The 19,367-nt window shown below is 32.3% G+C and overlaps 1 protein-coding gene across 2 annotated transcripts; it reads left to right on the forward strand.

Moving 5' to 3' along the window:
• The first annotated feature begins 1,517 nt into the window (after positions 1 to 1,517).
• LOC143232102 (RING finger protein 11-like) lies at positions 1,518 to 17,105 on the forward strand. Of its 2 annotated transcripts, XM_076467184.1 has the most exons (4): positions 1,518 to 2,037; positions 7,132 to 7,286; positions 9,018 to 9,196; positions 16,570 to 17,105. In XM_076467184.1, exons 1-3 carry the CDS (start codon positions 1,921 to 1,923, stop codon positions 9,187 to 9,189), a joined length of 444 nt encoding a protein of 147 aa, XP_076323299.1. In that variant the 5' UTR covers positions 1,518 to 1,920; the 3' UTR covers positions 9,190 to 9,196; positions 16,570 to 17,105. The 2 variants fall into 2 exon arrangements, with proteins under 2 accessions (XP_076323299.1, XP_076323294.1); XM_076467179.1 differs by lacking the exon at positions 16,570 to 17,105 and having other exon boundaries at positions 1,521 to 2,037; positions 9,018 to 10,725.
• The last annotated feature ends 2,262 nt before the right edge of the window (positions 17,106 to 19,367 follow it).

The following is a 19,367-nucleotide window of genomic DNA, read 5'->3' on the forward strand; positions in this document are numbered from 1 at the left end:
GGGAATAAGCGGAACTTTTGCAATGCACGGTTAACAATTTAAGTTACATGCATTTCGAAATATATATATATTTAACTGAAACAAATGTCGATATTAAAATAAATATGTAACCGTAAGCCAATTACAAACTGACTTTTAGATTGAAATGAATGAAAAGTCTAATACGTAAAAACTACAACATGGGTTATGTTCACTATGAGTATCGAAGCTTCGTTTGTAAGTATTATATTGCGTGGAAGCTACCTTGATTGTTTCGAGACGGGTTTAAGCATAACGTTTATAGGGCAATGTTACCTCTTTCCAAGCATCCCCCTCCTACAAGTCAAAAACGAGAAAAACAATTAGAGATTATCATAAAATGTTTTTTAAATACATGTGTTCAATAGCTCCACTCTATAGACTCGTATTTGACCACATTTTCGTTTTTGTTCCAGTAGCTAATGATGAAATATATATACATACTCGTGATCACATTACCCAAAATTATATATTTAAATGACTATTTTCAAGGCCAAGCATGGCACAGGATATAGGACAGGTAAAACATTCGGCGCCTGTCCTATGAAGGTGGATTTTCTCGGGGCACTCCCGTTTCTCCTCACATCCAAATATTAGGCATTGGATCTCTAGATCCCAGCCAAGGCAATATTCTTGCTCGGCCCCAAATCATGCCGCTTGAGTTGATATCTTGTCGGCTTTTTGGACTACGGGCTCCGGCCTGGCCTACTTCCCTTGTCTCGCTCCCCTTTCTCATCCGCCATTTTCATAATGCCCACCTAACTTCATCACCTTAAACAAGTCAAATCGAATTAAAAGGAAACTTCCACGTAAAAGTAAATAATCTTCCACGAGCGGGGATGAAGAGGAACCACAACGTTCCTGACTACCCCTGTTGGGGAGAGAATTCCTCAAACTTTTCTCTCTAAACTAAACCCCTGACAAGTTCGTTTCGTTTCCCAGCATGGCCAAGTGGTTAAAGTACTCGACTCCTAATCTGAGGGTCGTGCGTTCGAATCTTTGTCACACTTAGCATGCTCGCCCTTTCAGATGTGAGGCTTTTTTTTATGTGACGGTCAATCCCCCTATTCATTGGTAAAATAATAGCCCAAGAATTTGCAGTGGGTGGTGATGACTAACTGCCTTCCATCTAGTCTTACACTGCTAATTAGGAAAGGCTATCGCAGATAGTCCTCGTGTAACTTTGCACGAAATTAAAAAGAAAACAAAAAAGACTGAGAATTTATAAAGTGAATATTTTATTAAAGTTTTTAACATTGCTGTTTGACGTGTTTAAAGGTTATACGCATAGATACGTGTATTTCAGGTTTTATATGTGTGTGTGTGTGTGTATGTGTATACCAGTGAATAATGATTTCAATTATACTTGAGTAACATATTATTAATATTAGAGCTATTACCTAATAAAGGTATGTGTATAGTTTTTAATGTTTTTTCCTTATCTGTATTCATTTAATATTGCAATTTTAGATGGTCCCTTACAATTTTATCTTGAAGCAACTGGTCTCCACAGCTTGTTCCTTATTATCTAATTTTTTTGTTTGATTACTTTGGACAAAGGAAAATAGGTTTAGTTGTTACGTTTGTAGAGAGTGTGAGAACAAAAATCAACTTTCATAATTTAGACACGATAAGAAATCAAAAAGTTGAAACGATTTTGTCGCGCTAAGTAATAAAGTTTTATTTGTTAAAGAACGCCATTTTTTAGAATTAGCCTGTTAGTGAAATAAATCTACAGTGATTGACTGAGTTGAAGTAATTTTTTTATTTTCTGAGAATGGTTGTTCTGAGTCGTTTGAGCTTATAAACACCTTCCTTTAAAAGAAAGTATCTTCTATTAATTCTACAACATGACACATGCATAGCTCTGGTTAGTGAAAGAACCAACGATTTAAAAACATAATGGGGAATTGTAATTGTTTAAAATCAGTGTCGTCAGATGATGTATCACTTCTGAGAGAAAGTCGGAATTCAAGAGAATCACCCACAGAACAGTTGGGTCCACCACCTCCCTATCAGGTATGCATTTTGATAAATAATTTTCCAAGTCTACCTAAGACCAACTAATAGTAATAGTGCCACCACTACTGATGCAAGCACCTAACTAAATTTCCTTTATATATTACCAAGACTTATTATTTCAGTTAGATCAAATACTTTTTACCTCTTTGTTTAAATTTAACACAAGTTAAGGTTTTTCAAAACAAGTTACACTCCTGTTAAGGCAGTTCGATTTCTCTAACCTAGTAATTGTCTTATATAGTGAGTTACTTTTGGCAGTGAAGAAAGTTAGTGGTTTACAAGGGTTTAACTCACTTTAAGAGTGAAATGAGTGATTAACTGACAAAAGCAAAAAGATGGATTTAAAATTTTTACCTTTCTTAAGGTGGGTATGCAAATATAACCTCGAAGAACCAAATGGTCCTTTGTTGTCTATATGTCACAGTTTGAATTTTGAGAACATATATGTAATGAATTATTTAAACTAACCATTTGACAGTTTGAGTTTCTATGAAAGTGAAATTTCAAAAAATTGATGACATCTTGCATTGTATGAGAACATTTAGTGTTTAATAAGAATGTTAAATATATTAGGAAATACAAAAATAGGGTCAAAAGCTAGATTTGTGTTTGTACTTGGAACTATAAAAAATAAAAGGGTTCCTAACAATAGGGTAAGTGTGGTAATAGAATAAACATCCTTTAAAGGTTATCTTTAACTTTCTCATGGAAATGGGTTCTATATATAAAAAAATTGTACATTATATTAGAAGCTCATGGAAGTTTTTGTTAAAAGATCTGACATTAGTCCATGGAATAAAATTGTAAGTTTATTTATTTATATTATTAAATATGATAAAGTTAACTTTAACTAAGCTAAAACAAAAAACTTAAGTTACAGTATTATTTTATCTCTGTTTAATACATGCTGTACTGAATAAAGGCTTAACTAATGTTAGGCTTAAAAGATGAGTATTTGCACCTTTCAGAGTTGGTTTCACAATGTGCACAGCATTGAGTTTCTGCAAGCTAATGGTACTTCTTCAGATGGATGTGCCAAAAAAAGTAAAAATAGTGAAATTCAGTATTGGTTTCTAAAGCTGGACAGTTAGTGGAATTTGCTGATCAGTTAATCATTTGTCTTATAAATACATTACATCCAATTAACTGATTCTCCTCATGAGATGTGACACTGATCGACTGAAGTGAACATTTTCAATTATGAATAAATTAGGAATAAAAAATGAGAAATCGTAATGGCAATATTTGAATTATTTGGGTAATTGAAAACAAATAATTTGATTTATTTTTTATTTTAATTGCATTATTTGGTTTAATTATAATCATTAATAATAGATTATTTTACCTGACACTAACTGATGTAGTTAATGGTCATATGTTATTTGTTATATTGATTAGTTGTATTAATTGTCTAGCTTACAAAAATAAAGTGGTATTTCAGTTGTTATTTTGAAGAGCTCTGAAAGTGAACTAAGTGAAAGATTCAAAGATCCTTGCTGTTTCTTTCATCTTTCCCTGAGGTGTGTGACCTCAGATAATTGTACTAAAAACTGGGATGGTGTTAAATATCTCATATCACTTCTGTAAGGTTACAACCATTATTTTAGGTAGTTAATGGCACAAAGAACATTCTGTTTGCTAATGTGAAGATCCTTTGGACCTCTAAAGGAACAATAAATGAAGACAGGTATGTACTTCCCACACAGTACCATGGCCATAGTACCATGCTATAAGTCAGGTATAATCATAAAGGTGGATACAATATATATAGCCCATTGTTAGCTCTTTTTGCTTACAAACAAACCATCACTCTCTCAACTTTAACATACCTATCATAGCCATACCTAATACTAGGAGTTATATTCTATAACTTAATATACCAATAAAACTGTATATCATACTATTTAAGGTTTATGTGATTCAGTACGTTAACACTTTTTGTGTCCCACCTAACAACTATTAGTTTCTCAACTGATGTATATCATGTCCACATATATATATTTAATGGAACACAATATATTCCAGTTATTTCATAACTAAAAATCAGTATAGATCCAAAGGTTCTATCATATTTCTGTCAGCAAAAAATATTTAATTCAACATTACTAAATTTACATAACACATGTTTCTGATAGAAAGTAGAAGGGTCATTCCATGTCAAATCATCCAGATTTTGGAAAATTTTCCAGGTGACCTCCCTCAGAATGCCTTGAAAAAATTCACATGTGCTCAACTACCCATATAATGAAAAATTACCAAAGATTAGATCAATATCTCTAATAGTTTCTGATTTACAGCTCTGTAAAATTTAGTTAATATTTTTTTATTTTTAGCAAATTCATTTTGGACAAATTATGGCTGCTTAAAGCTGCAAGAATAATGGTGGTAGAAGGTTGAAATTTGCTACACTGACTGAATTTATCTCACAGAATTTAAAAATGGTCTCAAATCAAGTTTATCTCTCTTAGGATTTTCATAGTGAGGCTCTACAATCACCTGAAAACCCAAAATTGTATAAAACATTGGTTTATGTAATAAGCCATAGCTTTAAGACTTAATATGATACAATACTGAATTTTTTTTTTTCTAATTTCCTATAACATACCAGTTGATAAATCAGCAACTGTTATAATTAAAAGTCTGTTAGATCTCCTGTAAAAAATTTAGTTGCATGCAACTTTTTATGATTGAGCTAAAAATAGCCCTACTTCAGGTCACAGTTTGACCATGTCACCAGTTATTCAGCCTTTTCAGATTTTTACCATATATTCTTACATCTCTGATTATGATCTACATAAAAAAAATCAAGGTGTTCAACCTACTTTTTGTGTTGTAATTTTTTAAAGTATCCTCTGACTACATGTTGTTTACTTGAAAATAAACTTCACTTCAGGTGTGTTACTGTGTACAAATATATCCATACAATTTTGAAAAATACCTGTCAGAACATTATGAATCCCATTGAAATATTCTAACCAGCCTTTCACAATGTTAAATAATGAAGTTGTAAGAAACAAGAAAGAATTAATTCATTTCTGAACAAGTTTATTGGCATAACTAGTTAGATCACATGGCAATGCAAATATATTGTGTATGCATTACAGTTATGCAGATATGGCTGAGTTTAAGATTCATAATATAGTTAATACAAAGGTAAATCAGACACAAAAAGCACAGTGCTACAACAGGGGATAACTGAGAAAGATTATAGTCACATCAAACTGCAATAATTGTGACAATAAAATGTTTCAAAAACTGCTTTGGTGATAAATTAGCCTTAACAACATCAAATAAACATTGCTTTGTTCAGACAGCTTGAATAAATTTCTAAACTTCGAGTTTGATTATGTTGAGATCACTTTGACTTAGAACATAGTGGTGAGCACTACTGCCTTGCACAGTAGGTGCACCTGTCAGACAAAGAATATGTTGGAAAGGAATCCAGCTTTCATCTTTACGTGATCTTGCAGGCCATGAGAACAGTTCGTTTCTTGATTTATTCATAAATGACACCAACACATCTGAATGTTCATCTGATCTATCTGTTATGTTTCCCACATACCATTCATGATTGTATATACATGCCACATATTTCCCTGGCTGATAATTGTCATTGTTATCATTAGACCCTATTTGAGCTTCTGCAGCATCACTTTCACTGCTACTACCAACAGTTACAACTGTGTACACATCATCACCTTCTCATACACAATTTGTTGGTAGAATAAAACTATGATGTGACCTCATACCTGCCACAGTTTTGTATATTTCATAGTGCTCACACACCTGAACTGAATTTTTTTTGTCAAGTAAAAAACGTATGGTCAGAGGATACTTTAAAAACTTATAACTCAAAAAGTAGGTTGAACACCTTGATTTGTTTATGTAGATCATATTCAGAGATGTAAGAATATATGGTAAAAAATCTGAAAAGGCTAAATAACTGGTGACATGGTCAAACTGTGGCCTGAAGTAGGGCTATTTTTAGCTAAATCATAAAATGTTGAATGCAACTACATTTTTTTACAGGAGATCTAACAGATTTTTAATTACAACACTTGCTGATTTATCAACAGACATTTATAGGATATTAGAAAAAAAATTCAGCATTGTATCATATTAAGCTTTAGAGCTATGGCTTATTACATAAACCAATGTTTTTTCACAATTTTAGGTTTTCAGGTGATTGTACAGTCTCACTATGAAAATCCTAAGAGAGATAAACCTGATTTGAGACCATTTTTGAATTCTGTGTAATTAATTCAGTCAGTGTAGCAAATTTCAGCCTTCTACCACCATTATTCTTGCAGCTTCAAGCAGCCAAATTTTGCCCAAAAATGAATTCGCCAAAAATAAAAATAAAATGAACTAAATTTTACAGAGCTGTAAATCAGAAACTATTAGAGATATTGATCTAATATTTGGTAATTTTTCATTATATGGGTAGTTGAGCATACGTGAATTTTTTCAAGGCATTCTGTGGGGGTCACCTGCAGCCCCCTGGATGATTTGACATGAAATGACCCAGAACATAATTTCTAGTTTCTTTGCTTTACTGACATCATGTATAGGACTTTTAAATTATTTGTATCTCTTAGAATGTCTACAATTACCCCAGTGTAATGTGGTTAGGATGTGTTCTGAACTTACATTTTTACATTTTGCTTTAAGTAAGAGAAGTGGTTCAAATGTGGTTTAAAATGTAACATTCAGTCATTTAATCAGTTGTGACATTATGGCTGTGAACATTAAATGAACATTCAGATAATCTGTAGTAAAGTAAAATGAAGTTAAATAATTTGTGATGCACACTTATAAAGAGACTGAGTTCTAGTAAGTACAAACTTCTTGAGGCTCTCCTTATCTGCAGTCATTTGCATTACTGTAAAATGATTGTAATACTCTTGTTTCTATATAGGCAGAACTAGCCTGTTTTTATTTACTTTAGAAGGTTAAGAAGTTACTTGTGTATTTATTCAAGAATGTAATGCAGATGAAATACACGAGTTTTTATTGATGTGTACATTGATACCATGTCTAGCTGAACTAAATGATTGTCCCTAAATAACCCTAATGACCTTTCAACTCCAGGAGAATGAATCAGTTCCTGTGTATTATCCTTCACCTAGTGTCAGCCGTCCAGCATCCCAGTTAACTGAAGAAGAACAAGTTAAAATAGCTCAAAGGATTGGCCTAATCCAACATATACCAAGTGGACTTTACGATGGTAGTAAGAAAAACAGAGAGTAAGTTGTTTATTTCTGCAGCAGTGTATCACTCATGCTTGAAGGTTTATACATTAAAAGATTTACCTGAAAAATGTTGATAATGGACAGTGTCTTTCTTGGAAATTTTAGATGGACGTTGTGAGGTGCTACTGGACATGATTGTGACTCCTTTAGCATCTGTGAATGTCCTTAACTTTCTCTACAGACAAAGAGCTCTCTAACAAGAGTATAAAAAGATGATAAACTATCTTTATACTAAGAACTGCTTCATTTTTGATTGCTGAAATGTCCAAGGAGATTGGATAATTTTATATAGAGGCCATTAAAGTTACAAAATACTTAGTAAATACAACCATTCCAACCTTGTTTAAATGATACTGTCATCATATCTGGTTTAGTATTGCAGGAAAAGCACAAGGCAGGACACAGATTAACTGGTTACATCTTTATGAATTATTTTGTCTGCAAACTACATTTATCAAATGATTATTCTCGAGGGAAACTGTAATCTTCATCTATTTTATGAAGTGTCAATTATTACATCTCAAATATCTACTATTATAGCATTCAGTTTTGTCTGTTCTGAAAATGCTTCCAGTCTGTGTGTGTGTGTGTGATCTTACTTCAATAAATGTAAACAAAAGGCACGTGTAATATAGTTTAACAAACATTTTGTACAACATGTTAAGAGCTTATGAAAGTTTCTAAAAAGTGTGATGTTAGTTCAAACAGTAAAACTATGAGTTTATTTACTGATGGTACTAAATATGATGAAGTTTAGCTCTGAGTAAGCCAAATTAAAAACTTGCACAAGCTACAGTGTTATTTTATCTCTGTTAAATATATATGTTGCACTTAATAAAGGCTTAACTAATGTTAGGCTTAATATAAGTGGTCTTACATATTAGTGTAATTATTTTGTATTATTCTATAAATGTTTTGTTGAGATTCTAATTTCACTATAAATATTGTGTGGGTCTCTACTAATTCATGTATAGTTCTTTATTTTCCATTTGTTGTTCGTGAAAACTTGTCTTTTACTGGATTTTAAAAAGCTGTATAGAAATAAATACTGTATTACAGTAACTTTTGCTGGTCTGTAACTGTTAGTAATAGAAGGAAGCTAATTAGAGAGAACTTATTTTGGACAAACAATTATAAAGTAATAAGTAAAAGTTACCAGTTTTACTTTGTCTGTAACAAATTAAAATCTAAATACATGTGATAAAATATGGAAATACAAAGACATAATTCAAATTGTTCTAGGAAAGAAATGGGTGTGTAGTTAGCACATAGGCTTAGTGACTTTAGAGATCACCGAAACATGCCAGTCTGTTTGTGTTATTGTTATAGTTAATTGTGAATAATTAATATGAAATACTAGAAAAGGTTAGCATCGATGTTGGGAGAGGTGCTGGCAATTTCTAAATCTTTTCATTGGAATTTAAATTTTAAAAAATAGTGAAACTATAAGTACATTTTTGGTGAATTTAATACATTGTTATCTCTGACTACAGATGTATGTTATCTTTATATCTATATTAGTAATACTCATGTAAACTGTAGTTATGAAATATGCCTGAAAACTTGGTCATATTTATGTTTTAAGATGAATATAAATAGCTGATTTACATACTTTAGTTGTTTGAATCTGTGAAAATTTATTAGTTTCTATACAGCAGCTATAAATAGTACATGTTAAGGTTACTAAAAGTTAACTAAAAAATTGTGTTGTTTTTTTTAATATAGGTGTGTCATTTGCATGGGGGACTTTGTGTTTGGAGATCCCATTCGGTTTTTGCCATGTTTGCACATTTATCACGTCGACTGTATAGATGATTGGCTGATGAGGTCGTTTACTTGTCCATCCTGTATGGAACCAGTAGATGCTGCTCTGTTGGCCATGTATCACACGAACTGATCATCTGGTAGTTAGAAGTCACTCCTTGAAGTGTTTAATTAGCCAAGCAACATGGTTAAAGAGAGTCATTATAGATGTCAGTAATTGCTTATCAGTTAGGCCTTTTACTATATAACTAATCACAGTTAGTACTCTCAGAAACTAGGTTGTTTGTGCTGCAAATAAACAAGAAAGATCATCTACTGTTGACAAACAGTTGAGATTATCATAAACATTTTCTCCTTTGTTATAAAAATAAAACTGTTAATAAATTCTTTAATCACACATTGTCTTTGCTGTGCAAAGCTCAGGATATTAAGTGAAAGGATTTTGTTAAAAGTGACCAAAACAGCATGAAATATATTTAGTAATCTCTGGTTTTGATTTTATGGTAACTAACTTAGTTTTGAATGAGTTTTACTGTTTAGAAACATGTAAAGAACATGCACAATATTTATTTGAGTTTGAAGATCACGTAATCATGATACCCAAACATCACTTCCAACAGTGGTACTCGTAATATATATATATTTTTAATTAGGTTGAGAGTATTGTATGAATGGATTGCTTTAAATCTGTTATGTATATGCAAGACAATGCTTTAGTAAGTTTTAAGACAGTTAGGTCATGGCCTGACCAATTGTTTATGGTATTATAGCTACAGCTAATGTATTAAAATGTACTTCTTTTGATTCAGTACATTACATTATGTATATACAGTATTAGTTAAAGTAGCTAAGGTTCAGTCTCATAGCATTGTCAACAGTTTTCTGGGTAGGCATGACCCCAGACCCTTTGTAGAAATGATAATGTGTTAATGGCCAGACTGCTCCAAAGTTAGTTCCCATGGAAACAAAATTTGTTCCACTGTTGAACAAAAACATAACTGTTTTAGAAACAAAGTAATAATTGTCTATAAACAGTGAAATTTGATGAGAGATGCATTGTATGTTGTAAAAAAAATGTTTAACGAAAGGACACTTAGCTGTAGTACATATTGCCTTTAATCAGTCTGGAACCCAAAACAGTAGAGCTTGTTCATGTGTTCAATAGTTCTAGTGTAGAAGGAGGTAAGGTATATAAAAGGTTCAGAAAATAGTTTGATATAAATGGAAACACAAATACAATATATGTAGGTATTGTTACACTTGGCTTGATTCCAGCTGGAACAGTATGAAATGAAGTTCTGTAGAAGCTTGAACAGTTTTGGCTGTATTATTTATGTATTCATTATTATAAATACTTATGGTTATTCCCTTGGTAATATGTGCTTTCTGTTTATTATCTTCCAGTTCTCTATAATAGTGACTTGTCTGCTATAAGTCTGACTTGTTTCTTTCTGTTACTTTGGTTCAAAAAGTTTTTGAAAATTCTTTGAGACAGTTTTTTGACCCTTGAACATTCTCTGGTTTGTCAGAGTACTTACCATCTGGGTTCCTATAAATTTTGATATTAAGCTATATTGGTGTTATTAGATTTATGTGGTGGTAAAGTTATGTATGACCCTGTTCTGAGGAATGGTATTTGTTTCAATGAATGTCATAAATTAAGGAAACTTATGAAGATGATTGTCTTAAAGTTTACTGGAAGTTCCACATACACAGTTTGTTGTTTCAATCCTTTCCTACAAACCCACAGAATCCATCAATTCCTTTTTCACTCTATAAGAAGGAACATCTTCCAAAGTGACACATCTAAACATCAGGTACATGGTGACAATAAGGCAGAATTTTTGTTAGGTATTTTCAAAAAATAGTTGATTGGCAGAAACTGAAGCTACAACTCAATTTGAGTGATAGCAAATAGTTTATAATGGACAACTACAAATTTAATTGTCAGTATGGAGACAGTGAGTTTGATTCTAGTTAGTCTGGACCATACATTTAAGGACACAGTGTTGAAGTTGATGAGTGATTGGACATTTCCTAACTTGTTTTAGCATGTTGGGTAATATGTTTTGGTAAAGATTGATTGTGCATTTTCTCAAAATGCTGAAACAAATTAAAATAAACTGTAGGTAGAGACGTGTTTGAAGAACATGGGTAAAGTCAGCCAGAAATTAAACTCTTATGCCTAATTAGGGTTAGATCCATACATTTCACACATACATACTGTAGGTAAATAAATTGTATAGGTAATTGTATGTATGTATAAAAAAAAAACTAGAAGTTGAATGAACTAATTGCTGAAAAACTGGACACACTTAATAGGGACCCAAAGACTTTACTGTAAGAATGACGGGAACACCTGTTATGTGGCTGTCATGAAGTAGGTAAATTTAGTTTTTATTCGTTGAACGTTATCACCAGTACAACATCTTGTTGAAGCTTAAAGTCACCTCTGCCCAAATGTAGCATCAGTGTAAACTTAAAGACATACCTTTTGTAAACTGTTCATGATACCAGCATTACGTTTAATGTATTTATTCACCAGTTAGAGAAACTATCAGACAGAAATGCATGACTCTATGTCCACCAGAGACTTTATTAAAACAACTGTACATTACACAGATATACACGGTCACCAGAATTCTAAAGGGTTTCTGAACAATCTCCTTACTGTAACTCGGAGGGAACTGGAAGTAAATGTATTTTGTTTGGGCACGGGACCATAATAAGATGTCACCAAAGTTAGAAAAAAAGGCCATTTATATTATCTCTTTCTTCTTTTTTTTTTTTAGCGTATGCATTGGTGTGTTAAGTGTTAACCCCTTCCATAATGATGTAATTCTACTTGAATAACACAAAAGTTATTTCTCTTGCAAGTTGAATACAATTACTGATAGAAATTACACAAATACTATATTTTGAAAAAAACGATTTTCACTTTACATACTTGCTGTCTATATACAATTTGAATACGAATGACAATAGACAGGCTGAAAAACAAAATATGGCACAATAAGGGTCAGTGGAAATGCATCAGGGTGTGAAATCAATTTTTGTTATATATATGTGTGTATGTCTTTCAGTTTGTAAGTGTGTGTGTGTAATACTTGGCACACACAACACCTGCCACATCTCCATTTCTTAGCTTAACCAAATTCTAAAAGTGGCAATACTTGGTTGTCAGGTAATATTCCTGGGACATAACATCATCCAGTGACAAAAATATTGAAAAAAAGGTTTTAAAAAATACTTAATGTCCAAATTATTGGTGGGGCAAATTTCTGGAGAAAACACTACAGTGAACGTGATTTTCAATGTTCTGTCTCAAGTTCAGTTGTCAAGCGTCAAACATCTACAATGGACATTCAACCAAGTAAGTAAAACTTAGATAGAGTTCATTAAACATCACATATTGTAAAAACTGGTACTTAAGTTTCAAGGAAAACTGTTCATCCTGAAACTAAGAACCTATAAATACTGTAAATATGACAAAAGAGAATGTCAGGAGTGAAGTTGTGTATATCAAACATAACAAATGCATTATATTTAATAAGATACTGATGTGTCAAAGTAGGCCTTAGTTAATTGTGTTGCACATGAGATCTTCCATCTCTGACTAGTTATGAATTTATCTTCTTATTACTAACATACCATTTCACATGTCTATTAGGAATAAACTAACTAACTTTGGCTGAAAATTGTGTTAAGATTTAACTGACCTTTGATCATAACTGTAGGACGTGTGTTAGGAGTCTTTGGCCTTAACTGTAGGATATATTTGGAGTCAATTGATCTTTGGCTGTAACTGTAGGATATACCAGGAGTCAACTGATCTCTGGCTGTGACTAGGAGTCAACTGATCTCTGGCTGTGACTGTAGGATATACTAGGAGTCAACTGATCTCTGGCTGTGACTGTAGGATATACTAGGAGTCAACTGATCTTTGGCTGTAACTGTAGGATATATTCTGAGTCAACTGATCTTTGGATGTAACTGTAGGATATATTTGGAATCAATTGATCTCTGGCTGTAACTAGGATATATTTGGAGTCAATTGATCTCTGGCTGTAACTGTAGGATATACTAGGAGTCAATTGATCTCTGGCTGTAACTGTAGGATATACTAGGAGTCAATTGATCTCTGGCTGTAACTGTAGGATTTACTAGGAGTCAACTGATCTTTGGCTGTAACTGTAGGATATACTAGGAGTCAACTGATCTCTGGCTGTAACTGTAGGATATACAAGGAGTCAACTGATCTCTGGCTGTAACTAGGATATACAAGGAGTCAACTGATCTTTGGCTGTAACTGTAGGATATACTAAGAGTCGACTGATCTTTGGCTGTAACTGTAAGATATACTAAGAGTCAACTGATCTTTGGCTGTAACTGTAGGATATACTAGGAGTCAACTGATCTTTGGCTGTAACTGAAGGATATATTTGGAATCAACTGATCTTTGGCTGTAACTGTAGGATATATTTGGAATCAACTGATCTTTGGCTGTAACTGTAGGATGTGTTAGGAGTCAACTGATCTTTGGCTGTAACTGTAGGATGTGTTAGGAGTCAACTGATCTTTGGCTGTAACTGTAGGATGTGTTAGGAGTCAACTGATCTTTGGCTGTAACTGTAGGATATATTTGGAGTCAACTGATCTTTGGCTGTAACTAGGATATATTCTGAGTCAACTGATCTTTGGCTGTAACTGTAGGATATATTCTGAGTCAACTGATCTTTGGCTGTAAATGTAGCACTGGTGAATGCCTTTATGTTTTAGGAGAAAACTAATGTTGAACATTTGCTGATTGTATTATATAAACTTTTATTTTAACACTGGTTTTGAGTTACTTTTGGACTTGTACTTGTGTTACACTTTACAAACACTACACAGTGCCTAACATTATCATGGTGTGACTGGTATATGAGTCATGATACCTTACTTGAAAGCCATAGGAACAGGATATGCTAAAATAACACACCACTATATGTGCAACCAACATAGTGTTCTGTTATTACACATTGTTGAGTTACAGCTGTTATTACCACAATACATAACAACTACTATAGTTGTGTAACATAACTTGAATGTGGTTTTTTTATATGCAAAAACGGCTCGTTTGGGTTGAGAAAATATTTTACATAGAAGGTCGAAACGTTGTTCGCTCTTCTATGTAATATATTTTCAACCCAAACGAAGCCATTTTGCATATAAATTCTCAACAAGTGGGTTTTCGACATCACTTGAGTGTGGTTTGTCTACACCACAACTGATTGGTCAGGTGTCCGTCCATTTAGGTGTATGAAATTCTTCCATGTAAAGGATATATGTTTATCATGGATCCTTTTGTTAAGAATAGTTCCATCTTTGTTAGGACTGAAATATTGAACTTTGAACTCTATCCTGCAGGTCAGAACTATTTGAAATACATGATTGTTTGGATTCAAGGAAACAATATTTTTGCCAATTAAAACTTGTATAAGTGTATCAGGTGTTATATTTGTAGTAAATAATTACAACATAATGTTTTAGCTAGTTTAAAAAGAAAAATAACTTTAAATTCAGTTTCTCTGAGGTGTTCATTTTACCTTGAGAAAAATACAACACGTTATTTTTAGTCCTATTAGCAAATTTGAAACTGTAAGTATGTGTGCAAAAAATGATATTCTATGAAAGGTTTTAACAATGTGTTCTGTAGTCATACTGTAATGTGTTTACAGGTTGTATCAATGTGTTCTGTACTCATACTGTAATGTGTTTACAGGTTGTATCAATGTGTTCTGTAGTCATACTGTAATGTGTTTACAGGTTGTATCAATGTGTTCTGTAGTCATACTGTAATGTGTTTGTTGTACAATGTGTGTGTCATCTGTAATGTGTTTACAGGTTGTATCAATGTGTTCTGCAGTCATACTGTAATGTGTTTACAGGTTGTATCAATGTGTTCTGTAGTCATACTGTAATGTGTTTACAGGTTGTATCAATGTGTTCTGCAGTCATACTGTAATGTGTTTACAGGTTTATCAATGTGTTCTGTAGTCATACTGTAATGTGTTTACAGGTTGTATCCACATGTTCTGTAGTCATACTGTAATGTGTTTACAGGTTGTATCAATGTGTTCTGTAGTCATACTGTAATGTGTTTACAGGTTGTATCAATGTGTTCTGTAGTCATACTGTAATGTGTTTACAGGTTGTATCAATGTGTTCTGTAGTCATACTGTAATGTGTTTACAGGTTGTATCAATGTGTTCTGCAGTCATACTGTAATGTGTTTACAGGTTGTATCAATGTGTTCTGTAGTCATACTGTAATGTGTTTACAGGTTGTATCCACATGTTCTGCAGTCATACTGTAATGTGTTTGTGGGTTTTAACAAATAAAAACTAAAATGTTAAATTACAGTATGGAAGTTGATAGCTTCCACCTTGGTGTTCAGGTGTTATTATGTGTTGTTCAATATTCTAAATAATAAAACGGTTATTGAATAAATTGCATGTGACTACAAAACATGGTGTGTTGTTTACGTGAAGTGTACCGAATGGGTATGTATTTGTACAGTTCAGTCGCTGAAAACATGAATTTGTGGACAAACTGTCATGACTTATTATACATCACTGTAAATACTATCGATTTCTATCCAGTTTTTCATGTATGAAGAAACTGATCTCTATCAGATCATGGTTTAATTTTTGTAAAAATTAAGCTCTCAAACATTTGTGTCGTTTTACAGTGATTTTTGTAGCTCTCAAACATTTGTGTCGTATTGTTTTACAGTGGTTTTTGTAGCTCTCAAACATTTGTATTGTTTTACAGTGATTTTTGTAGCTCTCAAACATTTGTGTCGTATTGTTTTACAGTGGTTTTTGTAGCTCTGAAACATTTGTATTGTTTTACAGTGATTTTTGTAGCTCTCAAACATTTGTGTCGTATTGTTTTACAGTGATTTTTGTGTGTGAGTATAATGTAGATATGGAGAATTTTGTGTGATATATATAATTATTAGATTTTGGCATATCTTGATTTTACATTATGGTTGAATACAAAACCATGTATTATGATGGTAAAGTCCTGCATCAGTTCCCCTGTTCCAAGACATCAGTTGTAGCTGTTTCATATTCTCATTACATGTCATGTTATTTTTACCCCATTTTAAGAATTTCCTATAGTGTTATTTCTTGTGTTAAACAGTATATTTATTTACTTATTTCATTTAGGAAACCAGGAGTAAGTGCTTTTACGTGTAAAATATATAATTGCTGTATATTGGTATGTGTGAACATTACACTTGCCCAATAATTTCTGTTCAGAATTCCAAAGCTAAATGATGTATTACATATAGTTGGTGCTAGTTGTAAAGGAAAGAAAAGGTTTTTTTTTTCTTTGACTTGTTGTAATGGGTTTGTTGAAAAACTTTGTATGTTTAAAACATCCTTAGAAATGACAACATATAATTTCCGTTGCCAGTATCTTATTGTTATTTTTTTGTTACACTTTTGTTTCAACATCACAGTTGTGTCAAATCTACTGATGGTGGATTCATCATGGGCCACGTCTTCCATCTTCAAACCTTTTGAGTGCCAAAATATTTGAAGAGGTTACTTGATGTTCCATGATGGTTAAAGTTTTTAACTGAAAGATGTATGTGATAACAGCTGCCACAGAAAGTAACAAGGAATATTTTGGTTATATTGTTACACAATCATAATTGTTGATCTAACCTTTCAGTACAGGAATGTTTTGTAGTTAAAGTTCAATATAGCTCTGTGGAAGGGAGTTTTGTATTTCACGTCTTCTTCATAACCTCCAGACTATTACAAGAGCTTAGAAGACAATATTGAGAATATATTATACATTCTACAAGTCTTGAAACAAACCAGATTTTAAGATAATTTTCTTTGATGTAGCTGGAAATAATGTTATAAAGGTATTGTGTTTGCTATTATTGACTGTAGAATTATTGTTTATTCTACTTGAGTAAAACCTGTATATTCTTCATGCTAGCTCAATGCAACAAAAATAAAACCCAATATTTAGAATGTTTTTAAACTGACTTATTCTCGACTTTTATAACTACACTTCTTCCTCTTGGCTGAAACAAGAATTTCATTGGTCCATTTATGTTCATTACACTTCTTCCTCTTGGCTGAAGCAAAATTTCATTGGTCCATTTATGTTCATTTTCAGAACATTTTTCTCTGGACAAGAATGTACAATAAATATTTACATTTAAAACAACCTTTTAAAAGTAATCTACCAGCAATTCTACATTTGTTAGATCATACTGAGACCATCAATGTAAAAGTAACATTATAATCATTTTCCAAACCTGGTCATTTTTAAACTTATGATTAGATACTAATCAAGAAACCTTGGGTTCTTTTTCTTATTTTATTTCAAAAACTTACTTTATAGAACTACAAGGAATTACTTAGCTGGTTTAGTAAGCTGTTATATTGGACAGGATACAGCAGATGTAGTCCAACTAACTTGTTATATTTTATTGGACAGGATACAGCAGATGTAGTCCAACTAACTTGTTATATTTTATTGGACAGGATACAGCAGATGTAGTCCAACTATTTTAACTACAGCAGATGTAGTTATTTTCCTTTCTTTACACTTGTAGATTCTTATAACCAGTGTAATGTGTTTCTTTGCCATGTAATTCTGTTTGTAAGACCACATGGTAAAAATTATACATCCATTAAATTAATATATATACACCTTTTATATTGTTTCACATATGAATTATCATGAAACTTTTACCAAATCGTAGTGGAAACAAAGTCAAGAACTGTGTCTAATCAAACATTTTGTTATCTGGTAATTTTTAAATGCTGTTCTTATCATCCACACATGTACTGGTGGGTTGTAAATGTTTTGTATTCTCTTTTTCAAAATGTATGATACACTAGAAAAGTTTGTGTACTAAATGTTATCTATTAACAAGGTTCAGAAGCAAGTGGTAGGTCACTGTCTAGTGTGTAATACCATTAGTGTTATAATAAGTATTAGACCACTGTGTATGAAACTGTACTGAATATTTTATCACAAATGTTTTAATAGTTATAAATAATTATAACAAGACTTAAATAATAGTTACTATACCACCAATATCTCTTCACCTTGTATGGTTTGCTGTGATGGTATTTGGAATAGGTTAAGACCTCTGAACTTGTTTGAATTGAACTGTTTAAGAAGTTGACAGTGTTTATGTCTCATCTTTCTTCATATTTAATGATATAAGACTAGGAGACAAATTTTGACACAGGACAAGTCACCTTCAAAGACAGTGGTTGGCTTCTGGAATGGGTTACCTTCAGGCGTGTTTGATGCAGTTAACTTAAATCAGTTTAAGAGAAGTCTTTATAAGTATTGAATAATAAATGCAGGGTTTAAGGTTTTTTTTCTGAGGTTTAATTCAGTGAATAGAATAGCTTAGATGGGCCAAAAGATCTCTTGTTGTCCTTTAATGTTTTGTTGGCATATAAGTGGTTAAGAATAGTGCAACAGTGAATATTTTGTGTACTTCAAAACAACACCCTGGAAGATAATAAGAGTAAGGGCTGTTGAAAAGATTTGGATACTTCATATCAATACCAATTGTTAACTGTTTTTGTACATAGATTGTTCACTTTCATTGTCCATGCCGAAGGAATATGTGCAGCCAGTTAACTTGGATGGTTTTATTAGTTTAATAAACTTTGAAATATATTTTTTTTATAATATGAATTGTTCTGAGCCACAAAACACACACTATGTAAGAAACATAACTGAATTTTTCAACCACAATATTTGTGACTTTTTAAAAGTAAGCAGTACCACTGTCTTGATAAAAATATCCAAGTACCTTAAGGTTGTGATAGTTTATTTTAATTAGTGGTCCTCAAGAGATGCCTGGAGCTAACACAACAAAATCATGCCATTAACTGTAGTGCTTATGACACATCAGTTGAACAGTACACAAATAAATGAAAATCAGAAAGTGCTAAATATGTTTGAATACACTTCTACTTTATCATCAAACTGAAATTATTATATGTATCATATTGTTTTATCCTCTTTCTAACTTCTATAGAAAAGGACAATTTTTGTAGAACACCACTATCTTGGTTGTGCAATACTCTTTGGATTATATTGACACTGTTATTTGTCTCCCAGTGGCACAGCACAATGTTTACAGACTTGCAGTGCTCAAAACCAGGTTTAGATACCCATGGTAGACAGAGCACAGATTGCCCATTGTGTAACTTTTGGCTTAATTTCAACAAAATTAAATATAAGGTAGTATTTTTTTTTATATCTTAT

The sequence above is a fragment of the Tachypleus tridentatus genome, chromosome 1 (genome assembly GCF_004210375.1).
Source record: "Tachypleus tridentatus isolate NWPU-2018 chromosome 1, ASM421037v1, whole genome shotgun sequence".
Lineage (NCBI taxonomy): Eukaryota > Metazoa > Arthropoda > Merostomata > Xiphosura > Limulidae > Tachypleus > Tachypleus tridentatus.

Bases quoted from the DNA above. Each gene is read 5' to 3' on its own strand.
- LOC143232102 (XM_076467184.1), top strand. From the start codon at position 1,921: ATGGGGAATTGTAATTGTTTAAAATCAGTGTCGTCAGATGATGTATCA. The intron at 2,038-7,131 runs GTATGCATTTTG...TTTCAACTCCAG, and splicing joins GTCCACCACCTCCCTATCAG to GAGAATGAATCAGTTCCTGT. The intron at 7,287-9,017 runs GTAAGTTGTTTA...TTTTTAATATAG, and splicing joins GGTAGTAAGAAAAACAGAGA to GTGTGTCATTTGCATGGGGG.